This window comes from Micrasema longulum, unplaced genomic scaffold, assembly GCF_059751315.1.
Source record: "Micrasema longulum isolate JH-2025_06_02 unplaced genomic scaffold, ASM5975131v1 h1tg001131l, whole genome shotgun sequence".
NCBI lineage: Eukaryota > Metazoa > Arthropoda > Insecta > Trichoptera > Brachycentridae > Micrasema > Micrasema longulum.
In genome coordinates this window covers 96,460-117,717 of record NW_028278319.1, presented here as the reverse complement: position 1 = coordinate 117,717, position 21,258 = coordinate 96,460, and the positions used below count along the sequence as shown (strand labels likewise).

General features: G+C 32.3%; 1 protein-coding gene across 1 annotated transcript in view; it reads right to left on the bottom strand.

Moving 5' to 3' along the window:
- Window positions 1-15,595, bottom strand: part of LOC148276901 (uncharacterized) — an 84,336-nt gene extending 68,741 nt beyond the window's left edge. The window contains exons 1-2 of the mRNA XM_088233607.1: window positions 15,330-15,595; window positions 7,446-7,580 (exon numbers count right to left, since the gene is read on the bottom strand). Coding sequence (XP_088089733.1) covers window positions 7,446-7,580; window positions 15,330-15,595 — 401 coding nt within the window. The remainder of the gene's footprint in view (window positions 1-7,445; window positions 7,581-15,329) is intronic.
- Between the last annotated feature and the right edge of the window lie 5,663 nt (window positions 15,596-21,258).

The following is a 21,258-nucleotide window of genomic DNA, read 5'->3' as shown; positions in this document are numbered from 1 at the left end:
AATCAGTGCAACATCGTTTGCTAAGAAAAGTAGCATGAATGATTGGCCTCGAGAAAAGGGGACTACACTTACGTAGAAATGGAGTCAATGTTAAAAATTTCAAGTCTACAAAAACGTAGAAAAATCATTGACTCCATATTCATGTTTAATTTACTGAATGGTGTTATTGATGAACCATCGTTACTGGAACAAGTGGAATTCAATGTTCCAATCCGCCGGTTGCGAAACAATAATGTGCTGTTCCTCGATCAACACAGCACAAACTATAACTTGCATGCACCAATGTTTCGATTATGTCATATTGTAAACAAGAGACAAGATCTGGACTGTTTTGGTGTAAGTCTTTAAAGATTTAAAAAAACACTAAGATAGACCGATCGGATCTTGTCTTGAGGTAGTATTTTTTTTGTCCTAGCTTTAATTTAATTTAGTTGTATTTTATTTTATTAGTGCCTGTATTTATTAAAAAAAGGTATTTACCATCGTTAGAATGGACTGCATAAGTCCGTCAAATAAATAAATTAACACTTTGAGCACCGGCCTAATACGCATAAAACTTACCCTGCGTCTGGCCAATTTTTGTGAAATTTCATGTTTTGTGAAGGGTTTCTTAAAAGTGTTATAATTATACAAATGGTGGGTCAAATTAACTAAAACTTCATATATATCTCAATTTCAAAATGAAACGTCAATTTCAAGTGAAACTGAACGAAACCGTAATGGTAAATAGTGACATGGGAAATGGTCACGATAAGCTGTGACGAAAAAATGATTTTAATCGATTAAGGTGATCCTTATATTTATCGATATTGAAAATCAGATGACAGTTTTGGAATGGTTCGAGTATTTGCTTTTCAAATAATTACGAAAAAGTTATAATAGAAGTCACTTCATGTCAATAAAACGCGCATTTTTAGACGGCTGGTACACCACGTGAAAACATGGGACCGGGATACAACACGTGGTTACACAATCACGTGTTTACACGGCTCCGGGTACAATGTGTAAATTTGAAAAAAACCGGACTTAACTCCTGTAACCCATACTTAAAGTAAATGTTTTATAATAGTCATGGTTATCGAAAAAGGCGTTCTTATTTAATTTCAACCCCGATGGTTCTCCGTCATTATTTTACAACGAATTAGTCAATAAGATATTCACCTTTTTTCTCTTTCTTCTGAAAATTTTCTTTTGACTGTTTTATTTTACTTCAAGTGCCTATTTTAAATATTAAAAAAACGAACAAAACTTATGCTACCACTTGATTTATTGCCGAGCCAGCAATTAAAACCAAAGCTCTATAGAGCTTTATAGAGCTCTGGTTCTAATTGCGTAATATTATTTGTTGAAATGTTTTAAATTTAAAGTTTATTAAAAAAAATATAGAGCTTTGCTTCTAATTGCGTTTTATTATTTGTTGAAATGTTTTAAATTTATAGTTCATATAAAAAAGGTTCCAATAACGATGAAATTGTTTAAAACCCTATAAAGAACCTTAAGCGACATCAATATGACCCATTGTGAAACAAAACGATCAAAGAATAATTTTCAAAATACAATTTTCTCCGAACGTTGAACGAGGGTTAGATGGACGTCGACGTCGATCGTGTTAACAGTAAAAGCTTTTGAAAACGTCGAAATCCCACACACACAGCTTTACAAAAGAGTGCAATAGAAGTGAATTTATGTTATCTACCCTCAAGAGTAGAATAGGAAATTTTCAGTGTAATGAAAGAATTAAAATCATCTCGACTTGAGAGTAGTTAAGAAATCGATGAATTTAAGATAGGAACTTTTATCAAAAGATTATCTAATTTATTTTGAATATGAAACAATACTCACACAAAGTACAGAATAGCTGTTTTGTTATGTAAACTCCTGTTTAGCTACAATATTTGAGTTTGTCCAAATGTTCGTAGACAAAAGACTGGATTTCACCCCTTCGTGAGTAATTAAGATATACAAATTATAACAGGTATGGAGAATACCTTAAATAAGAAAATGTGGAAGTCAAGGCATTTTCAGGGCTTATGACCTGTCATTAGATGGTTTAAGTGGCCACTTTACACACTGTAACATTCACCATTTTTCCTATGTTTGAACATCCATATTTCCCATTTGTTGATTTTAGTGAAGTCAAAGAGCTGAAACCTTTATTGTTGTGAAGAGATTCATCTGACTGAATTATTTCACATACTAGGCAACTCCTGAAAACAATTTTTCAATTTTTAAACTTCTTCTTGGGAGAATTGAAGAAATATGGATGTTCAAACATAGGAAAAATGGTGAATGTTACAGTGTGTAAAGTGGCCACTTAAACCAGCCAATGACGGGTCATAAGCCCTGTAAATGTCTTGACTTCCATATTCCCTTATTTAAGGTATTCTCCATCCCTATTGTATTTTTTATATCCTGTTTAGCTCTTTCAAAAAAATTAAGGATCATTTTAGCTCGTTGCAAGGGAAGTAAACCAATTGATAAAATGGCCAAACTTTTATATTCAAAGTTTCAACTCTGTGATCTTTTTGCCTAATTATTTTTACTAAATTGTTATGATATTTTTAATTGACATGGATGTTCTGTACAGTCGTAAAAAACGATTTAAAAAAGGATGTTGGATTGTACTAATTACAGAAATATAATATAAGAAGTGAGTAACTTTGAAAAAGCCATTTTCGGGAGATGCGTACAAGTTTAGATTTTGTCTAAGGAAAGAAACCATTGCAGGAGACTGCTGTGCGACATTGCATAAATTGCGTGCTGTCCAGATTTTAATTAAAATTTAATTTTATGTTATTATTTTTATTTTTAGCATTCTTCCACTTTCCATTTTATTGTACCCCAACTCAACAAAGGGCTCTTGGCCTCATAGAGTTAGAGATACGTTTTTATTTTTTGAAATATGCATCTTTGTATGAATAAATTAATAAATAAAAGTTTACTAACCCTGTGAAATGTTAAAGCACTTCATCTGCAAAAGGCTCATTTAAAAAGGCATTTCATTTATTTTTTTAAAAATAATTCCTAAGGCAATTTATAATTGACATAAAAATACAATGACAGATTTTTCTTTACTTTAGTACTTTAGATTTAACAATTTTAAAAAAATACTTTTACAACTACAGACAACAGAATCACACCTACACCTACATTTATTATATTCTATACAGTTACAAAACTATTATTTTACATTACTTTTTGAACAGTCTTCGAAGAGTTTTTTGAAACGCTTGGTGATTCCTTTTTTTTTATTTTACTGTATTAAATAGTATTAATATACCTTTTCAGTTTCCGAAAGATGTTTTTTTTTTAATTAAAAAAAAAACAAACAAACAAACCATCACGCCGTTTCCCCGAAGGGGTATTCAGAGAGGATAGAACGGACATTATAATGGACTTTGTCCGTAAATAAATAAATAAATAATAAATAACGCCATATCACTCTATCTTTGCATACAGACCTCGCTTCCTCTACATTCACACATCTTTTTATGCACGCACGCCGATTATTCCTACTTTTGACATGTCCATCTCAAATATTTTATGGACTTGATCGTGCCATGTCTTTCTCGGCCTTCCTTCTTTCCTGCATCCATCAACATTCGCATCGTAGATCCTTTTAGCCGTTCTTCCGTTGTCCATTCGGTCCACATGTCCAAACCAACGCAGCACCCATTTCTTGATTCTGTCGATAATGCATATCTCAGTTCACGGATCTTACAAATAAATAATCCAAAACATAGCTGGTGAAAATTATTATTGAACGCCGTTTAGTGATAGGTACCGAGAAAATCAATTATAAAATATTTTATGAACAACATCATCCAAAAAAATGTTTCAGTATTTTTGTAAAATAGACGAAAATACAATATATGTTATTTTGGTTGTTTGTTATATAATCAAGCAGCTCGTAGATAAAAGCCTCTTTTCTTTTACTTTACCATATCTATGACAAAAGAACCTATTGTTCAGAAATACATGTTGGTTTGAAGTTTTCGAACCCTCAATATTATCTATCCACGTGTGTAATAAGAGCTTTTTCTATTCGCGTAATATCAGTGAAACCCAAGCGTAGAGATATTATTTTAGAGGCGTCATAGATATGTTTACACACATATAACATCAATCTCTTTGACTATTTTGCAACCATTGTGGATTAAAATACCTTGTTAAGAAATTCATTTACCATTCAAATTATGGTATATCGCTTCGATATTCACAGGAGAGAACTTTTTGCATTCCTCGACATGCCGCATCGTTTCAGTTTTCAGTAATTCTTTTTTAAACAAATCACAACAGGGATGGAGAATACCTTAAATAACGGAATATGGAAGTCTGGATATTTACAGGGCTTATGACCTGTCATTGGCTGGTTTAAGTGGCCACTTTACACCCTGTGTAACATTCACCATTCAGCCTATGTTTGAACATCCATATTTCTTCAATTCTTCCATTTGTCTATTTAAGTGAAGTTAAAGAGCTGAAACCTTTGTTGTTGTGAAGAGATTCATCTGACATCAAATATTGTAATGAAACCAACTGGCCCAAGAAGAAGTTTAAAAATTGAAAAATTGTTTTCAGGCGTTGCCTAGTATGTGAAATAATTCAGTCAGATGAATCTCTTCACAAAAATAAAGGTTTTAACTCTTTAACTTCACTTAAATCAACAAATGGAAGAATTGAAGAAATATGGATGTTCAAACATAGGCAAAATGGTGAATATTACACAGTGTGTAAAATGGCCACTTAAACCAGTCAATGACGGGTCATAAGCCCTGTAAATGCCTAGACTTCCATATTCCCTTATTTAAGGTATTATCCATCCCTGTTGTGATTTGTTAATCTTAATTACTCCCTAAAGGTGGAATCCAGTCTTTTGTCTACGAACATTTGGACAAACTCAACTATTGTGATTCTTTTTTTGTTCGAAGTGCCAGACTCAGGTTGTCGCTTTATGTGGAAAATGCATCTTCTCTGGTCACTAAAAATGCCTGAAACATTTTGTTACCTTTCCTCAAAACCCTATTTCTTTCATAATATCTTTCCACTATTTCCTTGTCCCTTTCCAAACTTATTTTCTGATCCTACATTCTATGCATTCCTTAGATCGTCATTGAAATTTTTTATCATTATTTTTAAATACACCGTTTTATATAAATATACATGTGCTATCTGCCCATTCACAGGATCTTTTACAAAACCATTTTGTTTTTAGTTAGTAGAAAGGTATCGCTAACAAATTAAATATAATGTAGCAATTTTTATACATAAAATAATTAAGGGGATGAATAAAATAAAAACAATAATAAAATTTAACCAACAATGTCATACATATGAAACAAGGGGTAAAAAAAGATAAGATTACCAATGAGGAGAAAAAAAGAATCTCAAAACTCATAGTACAAGGGATTGAAGCTGTGCAGTGAGTTACTTGAAGAAATAAAGGAAATAGAAAAAATTGAAATTTTTAAAATTTACTTGAAAAAATATGTTATTGAGAAATTTTGAAAAAAAAAAGTAATATTACGAAAAGCTTATATTAGTTCTTAAGATGTTATGAACTAACTTAATAAAGCATAAATGAATAAATAAATATATTTAAAATACTTAATATACACCGCAAGACAAATAAATTTACGAGTTCTCAAAAAAAACTAAAATTGACATATAATGAATTATTCTTGATTTTCAATTAGTTTTTTTTATATTGTTTGACATATGTGATGACTACTCGTTATTTCAAGGTTAAAATAAAAAATCTTACTCATGAATTGTACTTAGAAATTGCCATTATATATCAGGTATCAGATTACCCGAACCTTAGAGACCCATAACGGTTCATTTATGGTCGAGTGTTTGTGATGGAATAATAAAAGACATGTTATTTTTTAATTCATATTTAAGAAGTAGGTTCTTATCGCTTTATTTTAAATTAAAGTATTTTACATTTAAACATATTTATAACATTTAAAAATATTTAGTACTTAGTGAATTCACCTTTATTTTTTATAACATGTAAAATTCTATTATTTAGAGAAGCGTAAAGCGAATCTAAAATTTCTGATGTTATTTCTTCTTCCCAAACTTGAATTAAGTTTTTTTTTAATTCCTCAATGTTTTTTGATTTTTTTTTCCCGACTTTTTTTTTCATAATCGCCCATAAATTTTCTATCGGGTTCAAATCAGGGCTATTCCCGGGCCACGTCAACGATTTTAAGCCAATTTTCTCCTTGAATTCATTGATCTATAAAAAAACAATAAATTATTTATCATGTGGTCACAAAATGCATTTAAAAATATATATATTTGTACTCACAGTGCGGGCTCTATGGCACGGCGCAGAATCGTCCTGAAAAATTGGGTCCGCGGTATACTGCGTAATGTCCTCGATTGTTGGAATAATATGTTTTTTTAACACTTTTTTGTACTGAATGGCATTCATCGTACCCTGTACAAAATTTAGAGGTCCTAAACCGTATGCTGTCATGCACCCCCAAATCATCACGTAGGGTGAATGTTTAACGGTTCGAGTGACGCACGACGGATGATATCTTTCCCCACGTTTTAGTCGAACTATATTTCTGCCGTCTGGACCAAAAAGGTTGAATTTTGATTCATCAGAGAAAACAACATTTTGCCAATCCTCCAAGGTCCAATTCTGGTGCTCTTTCGCCCAATCCAGTCTAGCCTTCTTCATTTTGTCCGTGAGTAATGGTTTCTTTGCGGGACTCCGTGCTTGGAAACCATGCTCCAACAGCCGCCTGGACACTGTTTTTACTGAAAATGTTGATGTGCTGGTAGACTGCACCTCTGCGTGTATTTCAGGTGCCGTTAAAAATCGATCGCGCATAACAATTTTTTTTATTAAGCGATCATCTCGGGCAGATGTCACGCGCCCCCGTCCGCTTCCTTTTTTCCGTTCTATGGATCCAGTTTCTTGGATTTTTTTAAATAAAAACCTCACTGCACCTTCTGAATACCCAACTCGACGAGATATTTCACAATTAGATATGTTTTCTTGCGACAATGTGATTATTTTGGATTTTATCGCAATCGACATTTGCTTTGCACTTTCCATGATTGTTGTGTTATGTTCACTCAAACGCGGGTAAAACAAGACTGTTGAGACATTTTAAAATGTAAATATTGTAGAAAGGTGACACATAGTGTCCTTAATTTATTAAACAAAAGAAAGAGGTATCGATAAAGGATTTCTTAGAAAAAGGGTTCAGTAAAGTCAAGGGGCGCGGTAGCAGGTAAACTCGTAATTTTTTTTGTCTTGCGGTGTATGTAATAAAATTGACAAATTAAATACTTTTACAGAAATCAACTTGATTGATTTTGTAAAGTTTGAATATCATAAGGTGAGCGGAAAGAGGAGGTTAATCAAGGTCATCACTTGCTGTTTTTATTCCTACACAAAAATAAATCAATCAGGTACTAACTTTATATAATAGGGTCTGTTTCTATGGTCCGTAGCCTGTTCCCAGCCATAGGGGAAATCGGAGGGTCCCAAAAGTCCCGAGGCCCAGCATTCTGAAGGTGGTAGCCATCCCGCAGTTCGTGTTACGTGACTGAAAAATAAGAAAAAAAAAAATTAAATAAATTCGGTGAAAAAACGTTTTTTGAAAATGATTATTTTATTTTATTTTTGCATTACCTACTCGTACTTATTTTATAATCTTTTGGAGAAAACTATTTTATACCAGTCGATAGGCAGAATCATTGAGTAAATGGATTTATTAAAGTAATCGAATGAAAACGAACAATACAAAATTAGCAAATATATTTTGATATATGATTGATTTATGAATTCAATATTAGACGTTATTTTCGGTGGATAAAATAATAAATTGCCAACGCATTATTTGATTATGCATAAGATATAAAGAAAACAATAACATTGTTTTTGCCTCTGCAGAGACAGAAGTCTGTTGGGTGTGAAAACTCCGTGGCCATAACCTTTGGTCTGGGCAAAAGAAAAAGGTTAGCTAAGGAATGACGAAAAGGGGCCTAAGGGTAGATTACTGTAAAGCCTTTGATTGATGAAACTCTCGCTTAAGGGATAAAATGCTGTCTCTGACGAATCTTATACTAGCACATAGTTATACGACTGAAATATTTTAATAAGAGGAAAAAGACATGTTATTTATTTTACTTGTACCATGAGTAATGTAATAATTAAATTCGCCCAATTTGATTTTTAAAAAATAAAAAAATATACTCCTTTATATGTCAATAATAGTTAATAACAAATATTATTTCGTTGCTAGAAAGAAAAAAGGCTTTGTAATATCTGATGTATAAAAATGTTACATTTGACTTCCTACGTAAACAAAAAAACCAATTACAAATTGAATTAATAATGATGCATTGCAATGCAGAAATTATTAATGCAGAACTTTTCTCGCTTATGTTGCCAATAATATCAGTTTTTTTTTTTAAATCTAAAGTAATAAAGATCTTTGAAATACTCTTCAGTAAAAAGTATTTTTTTGCTAATTATTAGTAGCACAAAAAACACTTCGAAATTTGTAATTTTGAATTCCCGCAAAATCGGTAATTCAATTGGCCACGCCCCTAATACGTCACGATTTATGTTTATTTGTTTCTAGCCGTTAAAATTTGAGTAGAACAATATCACGAATCTTGACGTTAAAACAACCAAGGCCAAAAACGTCGCGTTTTTCTACGAACGTATTTTTATTGAATTTCGTTTTTACATTTATGTATAAAACATTTCTCCACAATATCCATATTCATTTTAGAAAAACAATTAATTATTCTAAATCTATTTCATATATTTCTATCGGTATTTGCAGTATGTGATATTTCCTTATTATAGATAATCTATGCGTAAAACATACGATGCGGTTAAACGTTAATGGTAAAAATAAATTTAATATTTACTCAATTATAAAGAATAGTAAAAAAATATAGTTAGAAAAAAAAAACATTATTTATGATAATATCAAAATAATCATAATCCTAATTTAACAGCACATTAATAAAAAAATACGAAAACACCCAAGCTAGATTTTTAAAAATATTTATTTGCGTGCAAATCTACTCATGAACTCCGTTTTATTTTCAATAATTAAAAAATGATAAATGGTACAATGATTATTTGGTACATAATGTGTATAATTATTTATTATAAAACGATAAAAAAATAATTTGTTCCTCGCCACTGAAATGCGTTTACCCAGACAGGGTGTGGGGAGCCGAATGACAAAAGCATTGTTTCCCGTGGGGTGAAAAGTGATAGAAGTGGACATTCCAGTAGCGGCACGTGTATTTTCAACTATTATAATTACTTAACAATGTTTGAGTATGTCCAAATGTTTGCAGACTGGCTGGATGCCCAGACTTCCATATTCCCTTCTTAAAAATATTTTCCCTCTCTGTTGAGATAAATTTAAATTATAATTACTTTTTAAATAAATTTGATCGCCTAAATCTATGGTTAGGCACATGACGCTAACACATATTCTCTTTCCAATTCAAAATGTAGTATTTATTAAGAATTTCTCGAAAGATATGTATTATTATTTCGTATAACCTATCTCAGTAAAACATCTGATCATCTTAGATTTAAGTGAGAAGTTTTTGAAAAATGCTGTGATTTTTTAACAATTTAACCCTTCAATGCCCAATTTTTCTTATTCTAACTAAAAAAAAATCTTAAACAAATTTTTATTTAATTTTTTAGGTACACTACATGTACATGTACACTACGGGCATTAAATGTTAAGAAATACAAGAATATAAGGAAAATAAGAAATAACTATTCTTATAAACATATTTTTATACAATAATGATTGCGGAAACAAGTATAACTTTAAATCTAAAAAAAAAACAAAGAAATCACCATTCGAACATAAGCTAAATTACACTTTTGATATAATACGTGTAACTGCCTTTTTCTTTCAAATTTTATCGAAAAGTTTTTACCCTACTGGCGAATTTTAAAATAAATTATAATTACTAGTATGTATACAATATAATAAACTTATCGCGGAGTGACAAACATGTTTGAAATCACTTTTATACACCGATTATCGGTATGTAGCAGATCGTCTACATGGGGCATTGTAGGGTTTAATTTTAAGCCAATTTAATGATGATAAAAAAATTGAGAAGATAGATAAATAGACAGACGTCATGAGAAACCATATTTAGATTCACATTTTGATAATTTGTATAATTTTTGTGTCACCTTTTTTTATGTTTTAGTAAACTATTTTATGTGATTGTTTTTTTTTTTTTTTTTTTTTTAAAAAAAGAAATATTTGCGTTCTTATAATTTACCCAAATATTTAATTTTGAGGGCCATTCTCAACGAGTTCTAAATAACTCACTATTAGAAAATGGAATCAAGTTGGGGTAGAGTGGGATTCGAACCACGGACCTTTGGTCTGTGAGTCCGAGACACTAGCCACGGGACCACAACCCGACTAACCAGGTGGATGAAGAGTAAAGCTAATAAAACCAGAACCCTCGACGAATAATTTCGCCTCAATGGCTCCTCTCTGGTAAAAACGAGGCCAATAAGGAAAGCGAGTGTAGATAAGCCTGCCATTATTGAGGTCCTGAGTTAAATTTCGCTCTTGGACGTAAAACATTGATTTTGAAGGTCTTTTGAACTGCAATAGTTAATCATTAATTATTCCCGGACTGGCGATCGTAGCGTAGAACTGATCACCTTAATGTAACAGATAATCATACTTAAGTACATTTGGTATACAATTGCAGAGCCCTATGCACCACCGGGTGCGGCAAGAGGCATAATGATGATGATGATTTATTGTGACTTGTATGGTAGTTTTGTTGCGTAACCGCGCATGTACATACATAGTTACGTTAAATGAACGCAAGTTCTACGACATAATAAAATATAAGAAAAAAATATCTCTAGAACTACGACATAATAAAATATAAGAAATAAATATCTCTAGAACTAAACATATTATGTTACAATTAGGCGGTGCACTATTATAAAAGCCTAATTAATGTAATAATGTTTGTAACAGACAGCAGTTTAATATATTTTGCATTCCTTTTTCCTTAAAGAGAAAAAATCATAAAATGCATTCTGCAGTGGAAAACGCACCGCCGCCGCCGTCCACCGGCCAGGGCATAAATTGGAATTTTCATTTCTCCCTTTATAAGATCCTATTCACACCCCTTAAATGAAAGCCTTGGGGTTAAACGATGTAATCTTCATACACTACCACCGTTTGCTAATTCTAGGGCGATCACGTCTTTATAAAAAGTTCAGGATGCATTTATTTCATCAATTCCTCATTAAATAATGATCTTGATAATATTCCTATATATAATGTAACATCACAGCATTAAAAATACTGTTAGCTTTTTAGAAAATATTTCACTTTTGGCTTATCTTATTTCGTTATTTTTTTATTTTATCTTTTCTAAGAATTTGTACAATCTTACAGCAAAATCATTTACCATTACCATTTGTGTAAAAATATAAAAATAACAAAAAACTTTTAGCTTTACATAAAAAATAAATTAAAGAATTAATTAAGCCCCCTACTAAATATCTGGCAATAGAAAAACGAATTTGACCAACGTTTTAGGAAAATAATAAATCCCAAGTGGTTATAATATGCTTTATTTTATGTTTATTAGTTCACGTTTGACAAAAATGCTAGTATAAAATACTTTTTTCACATAAAATGCTTTTACATTTAAAAACACATCAATTATTCTAAAGAAAAACTGTTGAATCAGCAAGAAAAAACATTTTTTTCATTATTTTTGAGATATTATAAAATTCGAAAAAAATATTTATAATTTCTATAAAACAAAACAAATTATAATGATAAAATTACTTCACAAATACGGAATTGTAGAAAAACAATAATTTAATGTCAAATATTTTATTAAAAATTTAAAGCTTCTAAAAGACGCAAAAATGATTTTTCGAGCTATAGAAATAAGATTTTATTGTTATCAAAAACATTTTTCACTTTGTGGTATATTTTTATAAATCACTTTAATTATATTTTTTTAAACTAAGCAACGCATATAATTATAAGTTAGTTTAATTCCTGAAGATGAAGTAGTAACCTCGAAACCGGTCGAAGTGTGACTCAAAATTAACGTGGTTTACACAGATTTATAAACATATACGTTAGAAATAAGATTTTTTAAATGTTTTTTTATTTAAACAAATTAAATATTGTATAGAAATTAAATTTAACATACGTACAAAGTATACTGTATTCCTAAGCATTATGTTAATTTTCCTTCTACAAAATTGAACTATTCATAAAACAGGCGTAACATCAAAATACTTATGACCACGTATTTATAATTTGACGAGGGTTTGAATTGATTATTACAAAAGGAAAGTTTTTCAATTATTTATATCAATCAAAATAAGCCTTGCCAAGTGGAAAGCTTTTATATTATGAACACACATAGTCGATCAATTTTTTTTCACTAGCATAAAGATAACCTTAGAGAGGAAAAATATTTCAAATCAAATATTTAATTATTTTTAAGTTAATGTAGACATTAATATTTTTTCTGCATTTCAAAATCCTCCAATCTACATTCCGTTGTTTTAACTGATAAATAAATTTATCCCAATGGATATAAAATCCCGCATGAACGAATAAAAAAAAATGTTGAAAACACTCCCAATCAACGTTACTAGGATACAGATTTATATAAATATATTTATTTATAAAGGTTATATTGCTTGAACCCTTAACAAAAAGAATAATTTTATTTTTGTCTCTCCTATCGATAGACGACTGTATGTGAAGCTAATGTAGGTTTGAAATTCATTCAAATTTAAAGACCCGCTCAAAGAACTTTTGATATTTTCAGACTATAATTTCTCATAAATATTAAACGAATATTATTTCAGTTAGTTTTAGTAAGTTGAATTTGAAATAAATCTGTCCTTTAATGTAAAGATTGCGTGATTGCGTTTTATAAAAAAAAAAACGTAGATAAGCAGATATTATTTATATATTATTTTATTAACTTTTTCGTTATTTCCATATGAATTTAGTTAATTCCCATTGAATTTTTCGTGTTTGTTTATTTTGTATAGTTTATCACTTTGCAGTTTGATGTTTAAACCAACTCATGTATATTTTTCCAAATATGAAAGCCACTTAGACCTGATTGTTTAATTATTAGTACTCGTAATAGTTGAAAATCTAAAATAACAGTAATAATTTGAAAACCAGAATCAAAACACCTTTTTAAAACATTACTTATTACTATTGATTTCCAAAAATTACAATTGATTTTTAACTATTACTACAGATCAAACAACCTTAACTTAGGGCGTTTAAAATAAATATATATAATAACAACAATGTTTTTTTGCGTGTCAGCTTATATTTTAGTTCTATAATATATTTACAAATAGTAATTTTAACACAAAAGCTACGCGAAAGCTCATACAAATTTTTAAAAAGCTAAGTTTCGATGCTTATCTATAAATATAAAAGACAATGTTCATATGTGTGTCCTCGATGGACTGAATAACAACTACTGGACCGATTTACGTGCGGTTTTCAGCGAAATATAGATATTTGCCAAGAACGTATTTATGGCTCTTAATGTTGTCCATTTATTAAGTAGAAAAAAAGTTAGGAGCGAAAATGTTTTTTCACCGAGAATGCGTATACAAAAAAAAATGGAAAGTCATAATTTTTTTGTATGTAAAAAAGTTTGTTTTTGAATGTTCACAAACAATATTGATATATTATGGATCCCAATCAGATTATTTCCTTTAATTCCTTATAATTTTTACCTATTTATATCTTTTTTACTGAATTTTTGGTAATACTAAAATAAGATTAACTGACTTTCGATACATTTTTGAAAACAGTATTCCTGAATAGAGTCCACCCCTGTTAACGAGGAGAGCAGAGTTTGACATTTGCATAAATAATTGAATATTTAAAAATTAATTATTTTATGTTTTGGAATTCCAACATATTATTTTTTAATCTAAGTTCAATTATAAACAAGTATCTAGGTTCTTACTTATCAATGAAACACTACACTATCTTTTTTCATGGCAACGAAACGTCGATTTTGGCTATTTGAGCCAGGCATAAAAGGTCCGAAACGCAATTGTCTTTTTTGGATGGTATCAGGGAGGTATCTTTAAGACAGTAACAGGAAAACAATGTTCAAATACGTATTTATCGTTTTCCCTGTCACCGCATATCCTCACAATTTATGTAATGCGAAATACAACAAAAATAATGTTTGTGTACATGTTTTATTTAATACAATAATTTATTGATATCAAACTTTCGATTGTGTTCATTTAATATATAAACGAGTATGTACTCAGATCTAGCAAAAGCAAGGCGTTTCCGGATTCAGCTCGTTATATATATTTTTTTTAAATTAGGCAAGAACTTGTTTTAAAACCAGCAATTTAGGAAATTAATTTCTCATTATTTATATTACTAACATTCGTAGCTTAAATTGTATTCTTACTTTTAAACTTGATTCCCATTGTCAAACACAGTTAATAATAATTAGTTGATAATGGCTCCATATGTGAATAAATAATTAAAATGCTTATATTTACTTTGTATAAGTATAACAGTTAACTAAAATATTCACAAATATCAGATAAAGCATCTTGAAATTGCCAAAAATTGTTATTATAGATATTTGCATAATTATGAAATATTGAATAGATTATATAAAATATTAATAAATCTAAAAAAAACAGGAAAACGTTTCATTGCCATATGCGAATTATCATTGAAAATAATATAATTTTTTGACAATTCCTGATATATGACATTAAAATATTGCTACTTCTTCTGAGAGTGAAGTCTGTTTCGTACTTTTGGCGGGAGATATTTCTTCTAGCCTCCTTTTCCGCCGTTTTACCATCGGAAAATCCTCCAGGATTAACTTTAATAAAGATGGAATGATGGTATTAAGTATCCTTAGAGAATATATACCGCGGGCAATGGCTTGCAATCAGACGCTTTAGAGATACATTAATTCGATTAATTAAAAAGATTTCATAATGATCACATTCCGATAACCACTTTAAAATTGGAAACTTGGCTCCAAATCAAATAATGTACCAATTAAAATACGATGTATTTTAAAACAGTTTTACTAAGACCATAAATTGTGATCAATGTGTGCACCACCACCACTATTTTAAGTATCGTTATTTTTTATCCAAAAAGTGGTGCAAAGGGTACTGAATTGGTACTACAGTTGCAGCGTATCATAAAGGCAATATTACGCTTGACACGCCAACCCATGTACAACGAAACTAAAGTATTCGGACTAACGTTCTGCGAGTGAAGTGTTTCCAACACACGAGATCAACAACCGAGCTGTGCCAGCATCTCCATACAAGGTGTGCCAGCTTCACGAGACTGACAGTTTCTCCACCAGGTTCCATCATCACGGCACGCCTCAACATCAGCAGGTTAGTGGAGTCGCGCAACGTTCCCTTCAACCACACAGTCCACTCTAAATGTTCCTCCTCCGGGACAAGGTACTTCTTCAAACCTTGTCCACTCCTCAACACAAAGTGACAACGCTCTCCCCACATATCGAAAACAGTTTTAAAAGTAGAGAGCTTCCCGATTTCACTCATATTTTTTTTTTAAATGTCCAAAATCGATTTCAATTAAATAAATTGCGATTTTAATTGTATTGAACTACTTTTATAACCCCTTTCCGAATAGGTTTGGCAACTTTTGTGAAAGGCTAAACAGGATATGCGGTGACTGACGATTTCAATGAATTGGTGTTTGAACATTGTTTTTCTGTCACTCTCTCGCAAACGCCTCCCCGATACTGTGCGAAAAAGACGACTGCACGTTAGATTAATTATGCATAACTAAAATCGATGTTTCGCTGTCTCGTTTTATGCACCCTTAAATTCAGCCGATTTGGTTGCTTTTTTAATCGTAGAAGAAGTATCAGAATGAAATTTTCTGCGTTTTTCAAAAATAATAATATTTGTGTAACGTACGTCCGAAGACGGTCAGTATTTTTTTGAGCATTTTAAAGAATCCTTTCGTTACAATTTACTGCTCTAATATTTACCGCGCTTAAGAAAACATTTTTGTATCCAATTTCCAGTAGGGCTAAATTTCCTCATTCTGTCTGTGAAACAGAACCAGACTCCGGGACAAGTGTTTTTGTCTCGGTGGCTGTTGTAAAATGGATTTAGAAAAAATATTTTTATTTTTTAAAATGAAAACATGTCTTTACAAAAACGCGACATGTTTGGGCCTTGACAATTGTGACGTCAAGATTCGTGACGGTGTGTATTTAAATTTGAACGGTTACGAATAAAGTTCACAATTTAACCGAATCGTGAGTATAAGGAGCGTAGTCAATGAAATGAACCGTTTTCGCGGGAATTAAAAAATATTTTTATGCTACTAATAACTACTATTTTTTTGTTGTTTAACTTGACACTGTTTCAGGGACCATTATTTTTTTAACATTTAGAAAAAGTTATGTTTCCCTATTAGCTAAAACGTATGCTTAGCTATAAATTCAATTTATTCACACGTAAAAAACTATCCCTACACTACTATAAATGCTTACTTTTTTAGATAAGTTAACTTCTATGTAATTTTGGCAATCTCTAAATCGTGACAGTAAACTCACTGTATATATGCATGTGCTATAGCAAAAGAATCTCTGCATGCCTTTAAAACTACTTACAACGTAGACTGTATAAAACGTTGAGAGTCCATAGCAGAAACTAGGCATATCGAGCCGTCTAGTTCCAAGAACAGTTAGCGGCTGGGAATATTCTGGAAATACTTGGTACCAGTTTAAAGACAAACAAGAGAAAATTTTTAATTTGAGGAAACTTTCGAAAATTATTTTAAGAAATGACCGAAAACGTTTAAAAACATACCTACTCACTGCCGTAAAAATAAATGTTTGCCTAACAAAACTAGGTACTTTTTAATTTGATGTAATAATAATTATGGTCATTATTATATTTTACAGAAGACAATATGTTTTTAGATAGTATAGCAACATAGTCAAGTTGGCAACAAACACAAACTACCCCATAATGACCGTTAATATTTTTTTTTAATGACTGTCTTTCATTCCATCCACCGGAATAAATGTTAAAACGTTCGATGAATTCTTGGTAGGGGTGAGTGGTAACCAATATTTGATTAAAAAATGATTGGTGATTTTGTGTTCTTCTACTTGGTGCAGAAAAATTAACTTGTATAGTTTAGTTTGGTGCGTCTACGGATGAATGTATTATTTTATGCAGGTAAAGTATGTCTGATAATTTACGCCGGTTGGGTAAACTTATAAAATGGAAATGTTTTAACTTATCATTGTAAGTAAGGTGTCACTCAAACCATCTCGAAATATAAGAGTTCGAAGCAATTTTCTTTGGATAGTTTGTTATAATGTTATATTTTAGAGGTTTTAATAAAATGACTTTGTTTTATGAACCACTTCGTGGTTGCCACTTGTCACGGTAGGTCAGGAAGGATCGATAAAACAAATTTAATTTAAACATTGAAACAAATGCCTTCACAAACCTGTGTTCCTTCCCTCCCAAAACCAGGGGCCACCGGTTAGGCTACAACATTGGAGCATGGCAGGGATACGAAACTACACGTTGCCCTCTTCAGGGTTATATAATAACTTAACATACATATTTTAAAGAAATAATTAACAAGTTAGTGGGTGTCGATAAGAATAGATTATTTTCCCTATAAATCTCAATAATATGTTATTTATTGTGTCGTCTTGATGTTTTTAAATATATGGTGTAACAGACGCGGCGGATCACTGTCTTCCGTAGCAATCGCGCCAGTCACAAAATCTGTATACTGTAGGAGCAGGTGTCACCGCAGAATGGCCGGGCGTAAAGCTAGGGTTTCCTAGGACAGCGGTGCCCGTATTTTAACGGCCGTAGTGGACGGTGATGAAGTGGACAGCTGTCGTAAAGGTGATTAGAGAGTGGTTTCCTAGGAAAACGGTGTTAAATGGTGTTGATAACACCATTTTTCTAGAAAACCACACTAAAGTCACCTTTACGACGGCTGTCCATTGCATCACCGTTCACTACGGCCGTTAAAATACGGGCACCGCTGTCCTAGGAAACCCTAGCTTAAGAAAGCCGCGGCCGGTGAACGATAAGCTCTGGGGGAGGTATCGCTGCCTAGAGATCTCTTACGGGGTCACTAGTAGGTAGCACTGGCTGAAGCAGGCAGCCGGTTTGTAAGGCCGGTATCGCTCCGTCGGTGGGAACGGCGAGTGTGTTCCGGGGAAGAAGCCAAGGGTCCAATTTATCCGGGGTTCAAAATTCAATCAAGAGAATTTCTGAGTTCAGGGGGTAGCGGCGGTTGAATATTCCAGGTAGCGGTGAGGTCCGGTTGAAGCGAAGTCGGGAAGCAGGGAGACGAAGTTGAAAGTAAAATCCCTTAGTGGTGTTGACGAATTTACCCGGCGGGGCTGAATTTACAACATATTTTGCCGTGTGGCGGCGCTGCTAGACCAATAGCGGGAGGTACTAGGTTGGCCAATCACGCGGCGAGAGAGATAGCGAGCGCATTCGCCCACTATGTCGGTCTCTCTCGCCACGTATAAGAACGCCCCCCTCCCGCTACCTGGCCGCATTTCCATGCCGACCGCGCGGCAATTAATATTCAAACAGAAATCTGAACAAATTTATCTCCATGACGCAATATAAATAGCATAGTGGGCAGTCAATAATATTTTATTAAATAATCCATATTCTATACATGCTTCAGTATGGCGATGACTACCCCTGAAAGCGACAAATGCTGATTTTTATTGGAGAGGTAGTACTTCGCATACACATACTGAAGTCCTTATGTTAAAATATATCGAAAGGCCCCAGGATGGGCTGTCAAGTTAATATATGCGGCGTTACGTCGGCAACAGATAGTGAATGATTATTTTTGTCCTAGAATGAGTTTGTTTCCAGAATTCCTGGGAAGATAGTAGTTTGTAAAGTAATCATTTAAAACAGTCAATGACAGACCGTATATTTATATAAATATATTTATATTTGCGTTCTAGTGATTTACCCAAATATTTAATTTTGAGGGCCATTTTCAACGAGTTGTAAATAACTCACTGTTAGAAAATGGGAATCAAGTTGGGGTAGAGTGGAATTCGAACCACGGACCTTTGAGCCGTGAGTCCGAGATACTAGCCACGGGACCACAACCCGTTTTTATATTTAACTGCCTTCTATATTTTCAATATCTTTTTTAGAAAATTTAACATTTGCACACCATAAAAACAAAGTAACAAGTACAGTAAATTAAAATATATTTTAATCGTGGTCAAAGTGAAGCTGATAGCACTATACCATAGCATACTCAGTGAAGAGCTCTACGGTTCAGTTTTCTCTGAAATTTAAGTTCATGGTAATTTTACCGACTCGACTGAAGCTTTCGTCGACAAAATGGGAAAAAATGTGATTACCTGGTAAAATGTCTTAAGACTGCAGCGTTAAGTGGAGTACACAAATCCATAACGCGGGAAGATATTCATTTAAGATATTAAATTGAGGGAATTTTAACATTGATTTAACATTTAACATTTTTAACATTTTTTTTTTTTGCACCACAACAGGCCATGAGGCCTAATTACAGTGGTGAATTACATCACAGAGCACCCAGGCTTGAGAAAAATCACATTTTTAATTTTTGTGTTCTCACCGGGAATCGAACCCGGAACCTTCCGTGCGTGAGTCAAGCGTCTTGACCACTACACCACGGAGGCCGCCGACACCTTATAACGTCAATATTTTGAGTTTGCCCAAATGTTTGTAGACAAGGACTGTTTAACCCTAGGGAGCATTAAAATTAACACATAACAATAAAAATGAAGAGCATTTTTGCCAAGGTTACTAGTGAAGGGAACATGTATAGTAAGAGCTCTTTAACTTCACAAAAATCAACAAATGACAAAAAAATATACTATTAGAAAATGGGAATCAAGTTGGGGTAGTGGAATTTAAACCACGGACCTTTGAGCCGTGAGTTCTAGACACTAGCCACGAGACCAAAACCCGATTCGTCATAATTGTAGAAAAACGACGATTGTTCGAAAAATGCGACATTAACCTTCTTCTATATTTGATTTTGAAAAGGTTCTCTTTCTGGTTAGAAAAATAAATATAATTATAACTTAACCAAGTATCAAAGGATATACTTTTGTACTTATCGAGTTTTGACATAAAATGTTTTTTTAAATATTTTTAAACTGTTGTCATGTAAAGCTGAAGAAAATCAAATGCGTCGTTGTTCCGCGATCATGATAAAATAATATTTTTTTAAATGAGTTATTTTTAAATAGTAATTATTAAATTATAAAATAATTGAATTCGAAAAACGATGTTCCGACATCTCTCATCAAATATAGCTGAGAAAGGAAGGAAAAGGGAAGCAAAGGAAAAGAGGAAGCATTCTACTTAGAATAACCCATTCAAGCGACTTAATCAAGAAATGTGTTCAGTTCATGTAGACTCGGGGAGGGAATTTACATTTGCCAGACATGGCTGTTATATCTAGCAAAAAATATTATCTCTAGCTTAGAGAAATGTAAAATACCATTCATCTTCTAAAAACGGAGTTCATAAACGTTTCTGGATATGAAATAAAACTAGAAACTTGGACGAGTGTTTTTGACTCGTCTACTATCACGAAAAAATCCTTAAAAGGGGAGTCGAGTGGGGAAAGTCCACCATGTAGTGTAATAATGGTTTATGTTACCCAACCACGCATAATTCTATGAAGAATAATGCCGTCGTGTGTGATAAGATCATTCTTCAATTACAAATGTAACTGTAAAATGGAATTGATAAAAAAATCACCTTTAGCTCAACTATTCATCAATATTTATTTTATCACGCCAACGTTTTTTCTAACCTTCATAGCACTTCTCGTAGGTCCATTTCGGAATGGCTTTTAGATCCCTCGGTGAATTTTCTTTAGTCACCTCAATCAAGTCAAAATGCTTTCTGCAAAGTGGTAATTTGAGTTTAGAAAACAGAAAAAAGTCGCACGGAGCCAAACTAGGTGAATACGGTGCATGAGGAACAATTGTTACGTTGTTTTAGGCCAAACGCGCTCAATGAGAGGTGTGTAAAACGGCGCCTCATCGTAATGCAAAAGCTAGTTATCTTTACATATTTCTGGTCTGTTTCGACAAATATTCTTCCTCAAATGCTTCAATAGGCCT